General features: G+C 55.4%; 1 protein-coding gene across 1 annotated transcript; it reads left to right on the forward strand.

The window, feature by feature from the left end:
- The first annotated feature begins 730 nt into the window (after positions 1-730).
- On the forward strand, positions 731-10,262 carry Agxt (alanine--glyoxylate aminotransferase). Its single transcript, XM_051190697.1, has 11 exons — positions 731-984; positions 1,081-1,273; positions 2,620-2,684; positions 3,197-3,297; positions 4,422-4,492; positions 5,413-5,497; positions 6,320-6,415; positions 7,033-7,102; positions 9,099-9,194; positions 9,465-9,593; positions 9,967-10,262. Exons 1-11 carry the CDS (start codon positions 754-756, stop codon positions 10,072-10,074), a joined length of 1,245 nt encoding a protein of 414 aa, XP_051046654.1. The 5' UTR covers positions 731-753; the 3' UTR covers positions 10,075-10,262.
- The last annotated feature ends 271 nt before the right edge of the window (positions 10,263-10,533 follow it).

Raw genomic sequence — 10,533 nt, forward strand, 5'->3', positions numbered from 1 at the left:
TTTTCTGACCTAAGAAATGATTCTATTACTTGAGAATTTCCTACATATGTGTAATGTGTTTTGACCAAACTCACCCCTTCCTCTACTCTCCAGTTCAATTTCTCCCTTACCTGCTCCATTTGCCATACCCAACTCCAAGCGCTCTCTCTCTCTCTCTCTCTCTCTCTCTCTCTCTCTCTCTCTCTCTCTCTCTCTCTCTCACACACACACACACACACACACACACACACAAGCCAGCCAAGATTCCTGCATGAATGGAATGGGAGCTCAGGAATCCCACCCCATCTGAAGAGCACTTGCTGGTTGATAATGCTAGGGAGAGAAAGTCAGTTTTCTCCATGCCCCTGAGAGGCTAAGCCATGCTGCAGAGGGTAGGCCTACACCATGCCCAGACAGGCAGCTCCAAATGAATGAAGTTGTATCGGAATGCAGCCACGTCCACCCTGGCTGCCATGGGACCCACTGCTCAGGCAGGTGATTGCAATATTTTGGTCCTATAGGCACTTGCGCTCTGACTCTTGAAGAAAATTTCAGGTCCCTGGCTGGGTTGAATGGGGACCCAGGGAGCAGGGTGTGATGTCACACTGCTATTCTTTGACAGGACACCAGAGGTTCCCTGCCCCCACTGTCCTGTCCATCCTGAAGGACAGACATTGATCAGGGTTAAACTGACAATAAAAGGGCAGGCGCAACAGGGACTCAGCAACCAAGCCTCGCCTCTGAGTCTGAGTTCAGCGCAGAGCTAGCTGGGAAATGTTCCGGATGTTGACAAAGACCAGTGTGACTCTGGACACCAGAGCAGCAGGTTGGGTACGGACCATGGGCTCCCACCAGCTGCTGGTGCCACCTCCAGAGGCCCTGAGCAAGCCCCTGTCAGTTCCTAAGCGGCTCCTATTGGGTCCAGGGCCCTCCAACCTGGCTCCGCGAGTGCTGGCCGCCGGAGGGCTGAGGATGATAGGTCACATGCAGAAAGAGATGCTTCAGGTAGGCCTTAGCAGCATCAGCCTCTGTTTAGGGGTGGTGACCAGTCGGTGACAGGCAAAGAAAGGGAAGGGTCTCACCTGTGTACCCACTGTCTAGATCATGGATGAGATCAAGCAAGGCATCCAGTATGTGTTCCAGACCAGGAACCCTCTGACACTGGTTGTCAGCGGCTCGGGACATTGCGCCATGGAGACTGCCCTGTTCAACCTCCTAGAGCCCGGGGACTCCTTTCTAGTTGGAGCCAACGGCATCTGGGGAATGCGGGCTGCAGACATTGCTGAGCGCATTGGTAAGGGAGAGAGAGAGTGGTGTATACCATATTATTCCTCCGCCTTTCCCCCCTCCCACCCACACGCTATCCCTCAGCTGCCTCCTGGGGGAATCCAGAAGCTATCTCCAATAGATCAGGCCTGTGCCATCCTGCTGGGTACTCCATCCTGTAGCTCTAACCCCTAGCTGATACTTCCTCCAAGTAGGCATCAGGGTATTTATTTCCCTGCCCCAGCCAATGACAGCAAGCTGGCCTTCCAGAGTTAGAATATGATTGTTTCTGGAATCGTGAAAGAGCTGCAGGGAGACCCTGCCCCATGCCCCGTCTGAGCCCCAGCAGCTCTCTGGGGGCCTCAGGAAGACTGGAATTTCCCAGACTGACTCCCTCCCCAAATCTCAGAGCCCTGTTCATCTGTAAAACATGGATCTAGGAACAGTTCTCTTTCCATAGTCTGAGATGGAAGAGGGCTGGCATGCTCCCAGACTTCCTGGTAGACCCCAGCCTTTGAAAATGGCTTGCATGGTTCACAAGTGCATGGTCAATGTTGATGGATAGCCAGACAGCCCGGGTGGGGGAGGCAGGGGGGGGCTCCCACCAATTGCTGTTAGGCCACCATCTCCTTCCTCCCTCCCTCCCTCCCTTCCTTCCTTTCCTTCTTCTCTTTTTTAAAATGTGCATTTGTGTTTTGCCGTCATGTACATCTGTGTGAGGGTATCAGATCCCCTGGAACTGGAGTTACAGACAGGTGTGAGCTGCCGTGTGAGTGCTGGGAATTGAACCTGGGTCCTCTGGAAGAGCAGCCCCGTGCCCTTAACCACTGAGTCATCTCTCCAGCCCCTAGGCCATCATTTTCACAAGTAACCAGAGCAGGACAGGGCTAGGATCCTGAGGGGACCCCAGTCATCCAGGCTCCTCTGTGCCCTTCACTGAGGATTGGGTGTCTCAGGCCCCACCCCTGCTAGGACCCTGGTGATGAGCAGGTGTATGTGGCATGGGACTCAGAGACAAGAAGCAGGGCAGCTGCGTGATTCCTGGTGTCGCCAGACCCACAAGGCCAAGCCCTGTCCCCTGCATTCAGTCTTGTGTCAAACAGTGTGAGCATTCTGTGAACTACACTTGGGCTAGGTGGGATCCCATACCACCTGCGGCGCTCAAAGTGACCTCTATAGACACTATCTATGCTGAGGAGGGACTTCCCAAAGCCCTGGAGGCCAGGACAGTGCTGTATCCAGGAGAAAAGCAGCCCCCTCATGATCCAGCCCCACATGACCCAGCCTCCTCCGTGGTACGGCCACCTGGGAGCCAACATGGATGGGGTTCCCTGCCCTGTTTCTTATTCCTACCCATTCTGCCCCTGTCCTCAGGAGCCCGTGTGCACCAGATGGTCAAGGAGCCTGGAGAACACTACACATTGCAGGAGGTGGAGGAGGTACTAGGAACTGAATCACCACAGGAAGGGTGGGCCCCGATGCTGAGGCCTGTGGCCTACTCAACTCCTGTCTTAGTGACTGGGACTGGCCACCGGAGGGGAGCCAGTACCTGAGAGCAGGTGGGGCGCCTACCTCTGTCTGAAAATGAAATGGAATCTGGGATGCAGGCTGTGTGGAGCCAGGGAGGCACAACTTGTTACTAAACGCCAGGGTGCCGGCCCCTCCCTGTGGGGTCAGGCCAGTTTCAGCCTACAGACCAGACAGGATGTGGCCACTCTGTCTTCTTAGCAAACCTTCCACCCCGTTCCTCCACCAGCACGCACTGACAGAAAGGGGCGAGGCACATCACATTCTTGCTTTCTAAGCAGACCTATTCCATTTTGGAGGGAGCTGAGTGTATGTGGCTGATCCTGACCCTGCCCTCACACGCACATGTCCCTCTGTAAGGGCTGGCTGACCCAGGCAGAGGTCCCCATCAATTCTGCTCACAACTGTCACCTCTGCCCCTCAGGGCCTGGCTCGGCACAAACCAGTCCTGCTGTTCCTGACCCATGGGGAGTCATCCACTGGTGTGATGCAACCCCTTGATGGTTTTGGGGAGCTCTGTCACAGGTGAGTCTGAGCTGGGGTGGCAGTACCAGGGAAGGTGGCTGGACAATACTGGCAGGGAGCTGCAGGGCTGACGATGGCAAGGTATCCAAATGTCCTGTCACCTTCCTTCCTGCTACTGTCCCGCGGCGGGGGAGGGTTTGCTCCAGGCTGAATGTGTGCGATCAGCTTTTGTTTGGTGAGGATGCAGGGCCTGGAGTATGACCGAGTGCCCTCTGGCCAGATGCCACCACAGTGGTACTGAACTTGGAGGTCCCAGGGCTAGCACAGGCTAGCCCACTCTGTGCACCTCAGAGCCTGCTCTCACCTCACCCAGGACCCCCAGGCACAAAAGCTGTCCCTTGCCTGCACTTCTTCCCGACCCCCATCCATGGCAGCCCCTCTGGCAGCCAGCAGCGCTGTCTGTAGAGTTGGCCAAGGGACAGAAGAGGACCTCTGCACAACCACAGAGGGTTTCCATGGCAGGGCCACCATGGTCCTCAAGGATGTGGCACTCATATGGGCAGGGCCCCCACTGAAAGAGCCCCTCACACAGAGTCCTGCCTATGCCTGAAACCTAACTAGAATGGGGCTCGAGCCTTGCCCATGGCTGTGCCTACATGGTTCTGTGAGGAAACCTGGGTAGGAGAGGATTAACATACTCACTGTTACCCCAGCTGGACTCTGGCCTCTAAAGGCTGTGTGTTTGCGGCACATGGCCAGGTGTGTAGCTATTGGTAGAGGGAGGCCCAGGCCTTTGTGCTGCCAGGTTACCGGGGCCCACGCTGCCTCTTGGCACTCACAACCCTGGTTGCTTACTTAGGTTGACCCCGCTGACCCTTCTTTCTCTCTGAGAGGTCCTGCCACAGAGCCATCTGGGCCATGGCCTGCCCACCCAGGCCCCAGAGCCATCTGCGCCATGGCCTGCCCACCCAGGCCCCAGTAGAGACACCTGCCCAACCCTACAGCTGCTTCTGGTTTCAAGGAGCTGCCTCATGGAGGGAGCCCTGTGTAGGAAGGGACAGGGGCTTCCAAAGACTTTCAAGTCCCACCCCCACCCCTACCAGACACCCAGGCCAGGCTGAAATCTGAGCTCCCAGGATCCCTCCTGCCTCCCTGTGTTGCCTCAATGCCCATGACTCCTCTAGGTACCAATGCCTACTCCTGGTGGACTCTGTGGCATCACTGGGCGGGGTCCCCATCTACATGGACCAGCAAGGTAAGAGCATGCCAAACCCCTCCCCCCATATTCCAGGTCACACACACTAACAAACCCTGAGGCTACCGGAGGCCCAGTATGACCACTCCTGGCCCACCACCGCACCGTGACTGGGTTTACCGCCGTCTCCACAGGCCCTGGCAAGAGAAGTTATGTAGCTTGAAATTAGCTAGGCAGAAAGTCCAAACAGCATGGCGGGGTCGTGGCTGTATCACCTCATAGAAGACAGCAACGCGGGTAGTAAACAAGGGAAAGCGATCACAGGGTGGAGTGAGAAGCCAGTGACCAGAAAGGGAAAGACATGCTTTTTTAGAACAGCCCCTTTCTGAGAACTAGGCAGGGTCGATTCCTGAGGACAGCCAGTGACCCAATCACTTCCCAGTAGGCCCAGCCTCTTAGAGGCCCCAACCCTCCTGTTCCACTCCGAGGACCAACTTTTTAACACATAAGCCCTTGGGGTCACAGCACATGTACACCACAGCCCTGGGGCCACACAGACTCCAAAGTAAATGGACAGCCTGAGTTTCTGCCAGGTCATTGGACAGGGTGTTGGGGGAGTAGCAGGAGGCAGCTGCTACTCTGGGGTAGTTGGGAGGCACTCCAGCTGCAGCAGGGGCAGACAGGAGGAGGAAAGGCGGGGCCCTGTGCATCAGATGCAGAGACTCCAGCGCTGCAGGTGGCAGCCCGTCCCTCAGACAGCGCTGCCCAGGCCTGCCTGTTCACAGTTAGAGAGGCCAAGCTAGGAGGCTCCGGCCTGAGGTCACAAGTGTGATGAGACAGCGCTGTATCTGAAACCAGGGCTCTCTCCTGGTTTCCTTGGTCTCACCAGTCACAGGACATGGTCTGGACTGGACAAACATACCTATTTGATAAATTCCTCTGTGGGATCTCAGCCACACCCTTTTCCATCCCCATTCCAGACATCGATGTCTTGTACTCTGGCTCCCAGAAGGTCCTGAATGCCCCACCGGGTATCTCCCTCATCTCCTTCAGTGACAAGGCCAAGTGAGTGGTCCACACCTCGCCTTGGGGTGTGGATGCAGATGGGGTGCGGCTGACCCTTGGAGGGAGGGAGGGAAAGGCTCCATATTGAAACCTCTCCCTGCTCACCCTGATGGGATATCCTAAAAGCCAAGATGTGCTCCAAAGCTGGCTCAGTGGATAGTGGTAATGGGTGTGGGGGCGGAGCAAACACATGCCAGGGCCCAAGCTGTGGGCAGGACCAGGGGTTGGCATTCTGGAGGCTCCCACAGTCGTGCTAAGGGGTGATCAATCCAATGTGTCTGGAGGCTCAGAGCCCAGCACACAGCCTTCAACCCCAGCTCAGCTTCCAGGAGTTGGCACAGGACCTGCCAGAGACAGGCACAAGCCACCCCTCAGGCTCCTGGTGTCAGGCCAGGGGACGTTGGAGGGAGAGACAAGGTCATAGAGAGAGACCTCGGTGGGCACTGGCCATCAGCCGTAACCAGCCCTTGGGCCCCAACCCAAACGAGTTGGTTTTGGTATGGCCAGGAATTCCACAGGACAGCGAGGGCTGAGAGGATGAGAGGAAGTTCATCAGGACAGGGGCGGAGGGTTGGAGAATCCCACCGAGACAGCCTGGGCCCCGGTTTCCCTGAGAAACGAGGCAGAACAAAGCTGCGGGCAGAATGGAAGAAGAGACTAAGTGTGGTAGACGTGACAGTCGACCTCAGAGGGTGGGGCAACCGGAACTCACGGAACTCACGCACGAGGTCCACAGTGGGCGCTGCCCCCCGGCACCCCGTCGGTGGCACAGGACAGCCCCAGAGCCCGGGACAAGTACTCAGACGTGTTTCTCTTGCCCAGACACAAGGTCTACTCTCGGAAGACAAAGCCGGTCTCCTTCTACACAGACATCACCTATTTGGCCAAGCTGTGGGGCTGTGAGGGCAAGACCAGAGTGTGAGTGTCGGGCAGGGCCAGGGATGAGGGTGGTAGGGTGGCCGCTCCCCGCCCCCCACCCTCCCAGCATCCAACCTCTGATCAGCCCTGCACATAGAGTTCTGCATCTCCTGCCTCTGTGCTAGCCATTAGATTCAGGCCTCACTTGTCATCTGGCTCAGGACCAATGCCATTTCCATAGTCCTCGTTCTCTGTCAACTTTCTGCACCTGGCTCCACTATACCCTCCCATTCCAGGCCTCGGTTTACCTCTCTTGGAAGGTTAACCAAAGATTCCATAGGCCATCTTGGTCACCATCCCAAGGGAGCTTGTATTAATCACAAGACAGGGATCCAGAATGGTCTCTAGACTAGTGGGCACCAAGTGTGCTGGCTTCTAGGAGCATGGTCTTGGTAGGAAGGGGATCAACTCTGTACTTTCCCCTTCCCCTTCATGTTGCCAGGCCCTATGTGGGCCTTCCCGCCCTGGTATCCTCGACTCTGTGACTCTGAAGCAGGAAAGTGTCCCTGGGAAACCGTTGGCTCCTCCATAGAGCCTGAGCTGCTAGGGTGGGACAGGCAGCTCCTGGCCCAGTCCCTTCCATGACGCTGGACCAGGCTCTTTTTTTTGTTTTCCAGAATTCACCATACCACGCCTGTCATCAGCTTATACTGCCTGAGGGAGAGCCTGGCGCTCATTTCAGAGCAGGTAATAGAGGGACTTCAGCCCTGGGAGATGGGGAGGAGGGGAAAGGGAAGAGAAGGGAGGCCCTCAGACCTGACTGGGTACCTGTGGGTTCACCCTTTCCCGTGACCCCCTCAGACTGGTGAAAGGAGACCAGAGGGTTCAGAGACAGCAGTGAAGTCTCCAGCACGTCCGGGCTTCCTGTAGGATGAGCTGCGGCGTGTCTGGGAAGATGTGCTCCTCCCCAGGAGGACCAGGGAAGGAACAGCTTCTTCAGGAGGAGGGTGGAGCACTAACTGTGGGCAGACTGGGAGGACAGAGCCCGGGACAGACAGAGGCACTCTCATCTGACCCTTCAGTTACTGAGCAGAGCAGAGGGGAGGCTGAAAGGGGGGGGCTCCCCCAATAGCGCGGGGTTCTCTGAGAGAAGTGGGCATGGTGAGAGGGGTCCTAGGGTGGGGCATATGCAGACACTGGTTGGTAAATCAATGACTTAGTTTGTGTCATTCTCACAGAAAGCCACAGGTAGAGTCATTTATAGTTGAATTTATTTGGCTGATAGTTTTTAGAAGCTAGAAGGTCCGAGTTTAAGGTCAGGACCTACACTTACTCCATCATAACATATCTAAGGTATCACATGGGCCAGAGAGCCAGACAGAACAAGAAAAGGATACTCTAACTTTTTTTTTTAAAATAAAGTCTCATGTAGTCCAGGCTAGCCTCAAATTTGCTATGTTTCTGAGTTCCAGTCTAGCCTTGAATTTCCAATTCTCCTGCATCTACCTCCCAAATCCTGGGATTACTAGCATACACCACCATGCCCAGATACCTTGGGTTTCATTATAAACCTACCGTCAGACACAAGCCACCACCACCTGTGTGTGGCTCCTGTATTGCCAGCCAAGATAGTTTCCACCCAAGCCTTGGGGACACACTTGGCCACTGCAGCACTCAGCAGAGTCAAGAAGGGGTTGGCACTCTGCAGGCATATGCAGGTTCCAGGCCAGCTGGGTGTGACTAGGTCAGTGCTCGTGGTCAGTACAAAGTCCAGTCTCAGGAAATGGAGGTGAAGTGTGGCTACAGGCCCATTTAGTTGTGTAGGCCACATGACAAAAAAAAAAAAAAAAAAAAAAAAAAAAAAAACAGCCAAAGTCTGGCCACATTCCTCTGGGTTCTGATGTCCCTCATAGAACACTGCCAGCCACAGAGGCCAGGATGAGGCCCTGGGCTGTGGCTATTATGTTTGCATTCCTAGGACCACTCATAAATTCACTGCATGAGGAATGGGTTAGAGATGTGGCCACCCATGACCTAGATGGTCACCTACACCTTGGCTAGGGCTCTGAACTGGGGGGACATTCCCAGGGGAGCATGGCCTAAGATAGGGAGAGGAAAGAAGTCATAGGGAGCCAAGCCTGGCGGCACCTACCTGTAATCCCAGCATTCCAGATGTTGATGCTGGATCAAGAGTTTGTAGCCTGGGCTACATACTGAGCCCCTAAAACAGAAGAAGGAGGAGTATTGGGAAAGAGGAAGCTTAGTGGGCTCTGGCAAAATTGCCCATGGCTCAGTGGCCAGCAGAGAGCAATTGCTGATCAGCAGGATATGGTCTGGAAGCCTCTGTGGGCCCAGAGTAGGGAGGACAAGTTACTAGAGGTTATGCCTCACATTTTCTTGAGGTCCAGGGTCAGAATGAATAGGACCTGATTGATAACACCACACCCATGTAGCCAGCAATTCCAACCTCCTCCAGTGACATCCTACACTTCGAAATTTGTCCTGTCTGTTTCTCAGGACCCACTGGGTACCCACTGGAGGCTGGTACCCACCTCTCTCCCTCCCAGACCCAAAAATATCCTCTGTTCTCAAGTTGGCCCAGCATAAACCCTCTGGCCTCCTCGAGGTCTAGGGTTCCAGAAGTTGCCCCAGTACACCTAGACCATGGAGCCTTGTGAGCCCTACCATCTCAAGGAAAGCCTCCCATCCTGTCTGCTGCTCACAGCCACCTTTACCCCCACAGGGCCTGGAGAATTCCTGGCAGCGGCACAGGGAGGCTACCGCATATCTGCACAAACGCCTGCAGGAATTGGGCCTGCAGCTCTTTGTAAAGGACCCGGTGAGGAGCCCAAAGGAAGGGGTGTTGGCTGATTGACCCAAGCACTAGTCCAACGGGGGAGGGGGAGGCTCTTGGCACTCTACAGATGGCTCTTATCCCCTGCCAAGGGAACTGTGGAGTGGCTATCAGCCGAGTGCCAAGATTCTGGCCCTCTTTCAGACTCTCAAGACCAGCACAGGTCAAGCCACCTGAGCATCATCATAGAGGGTGGGAATAGCCCTGGGCATGAAGGACCCCAGTCTATGTGGCTGAGCCTGTTGCTTCTTGCAGGCACTCCGACTACCCACAGTCACCACGGTGTCCGTGCCTACTGGCTACAACTGGAGGAACATTGTCAGCTATGTGCTGGACAACTTCAACATTGAAATCTCTGGTGGCCTTGGGCCCTCTGAGGAGAAGGTGAGGAGGCTCCTGGGACGCCAGGGTTTTGTGGTCAGAGGCACTAGACATCTGTGCTGGGTCACTGCAAGGCCCAGAGCAGCACCATCACCTCAGGTAGACTATCCTCAGCCCTCTGCACACACTAGGAAGCTCACGCATCAGCTTTACCGGGTCCACTCTGAGTGCCCAGCGACCATTCCTGGCTATGTCCCTCGGCTTTCTCTGTGTTTTGGGTACATAAGGGAAAGCTGTGCAGAATGCATGAGGTCCCTTCCCTCCTGCGTGCCAGATGGATGGTGATCTCGAGTGGTAAATGTACCCTACCCTGACCAGCTCCTCAGGAAAGGGGCTGTAAACAGGGGATAACGTCTGTCTGTCTCATGTCTACCAGGTACTGCGGATTGGCCTGCTGGGCTACAATGCTACCACGGAGAATGTAGACCGTGTGGCCAAGGCTCTGAGAGAGGCCCTGCAACATTGTCCTAAGAACAAATTGTGAGCACCCTTCTACCAGACTGTGCCCTCCTGAAGGGGCTGTGGATACAGCAGGAACCAAAAGACCGTGCAAGGCCACTATACCCAGGGACACTATACCCAGGGACAGCAAAGCTGCTGGTGCAGCCTGGCAAGGCGGGAAGGAACAGGGATAATCACCTTCCGAAAGCACTGTGGTCTACAGGCTACTGGCCTTTGGGAATATTCAATAAAGTGCTGGTCAGGCATCTCCTCTGACTGTGTCACACTGGGCGTGGGAGAGGGAAGTGGGGTCCCTCAGCTGCCTGCATGGCCTCAGTGTGGCCCTGTGAGGAGAGCCCCTTGTTCTAGAGCCTGCACACAGATCCTTTCCCGGGGCTGGGGATACTGTCTTCAATTTCCAGAAGTCAGGCACTCACCAAACACACTCACATACTGCTGTCTTCAAATGAATCTTCAAGATACCCCGCTCATAAAGACAGAC

Source organism: Phodopus roborovskii, unplaced genomic scaffold (assembly GCF_943737965.1).
Source record: "Phodopus roborovskii unplaced genomic scaffold, PHOROB, whole genome shotgun sequence".
NCBI lineage: Eukaryota > Metazoa > Chordata > Mammalia > Rodentia > Cricetidae > Phodopus > Phodopus roborovskii.

Bases quoted from the DNA above. Each gene is read 5' to 3' on its own strand.
- Agxt (XM_051190697.1), top strand. From the start codon at position 754: ATGTTCCGGATGTTGACAAAGACCAGTGTGACTCTGGACACCAGAGCA. The intron at 2,685-3,196 runs GTACTAGGAACT...TCTGCCCCTCAG, and splicing joins CATTGCAGGAGGTGGAGGAG to GGCCTGGCTCGGCACAAACC. The intron at 9,195-9,464 runs GTGAGGAGCCCA...TGCTTCTTGCAG, and splicing joins AGCTCTTTGTAAAGGACCCG to GCACTCCGACTACCCACAGT.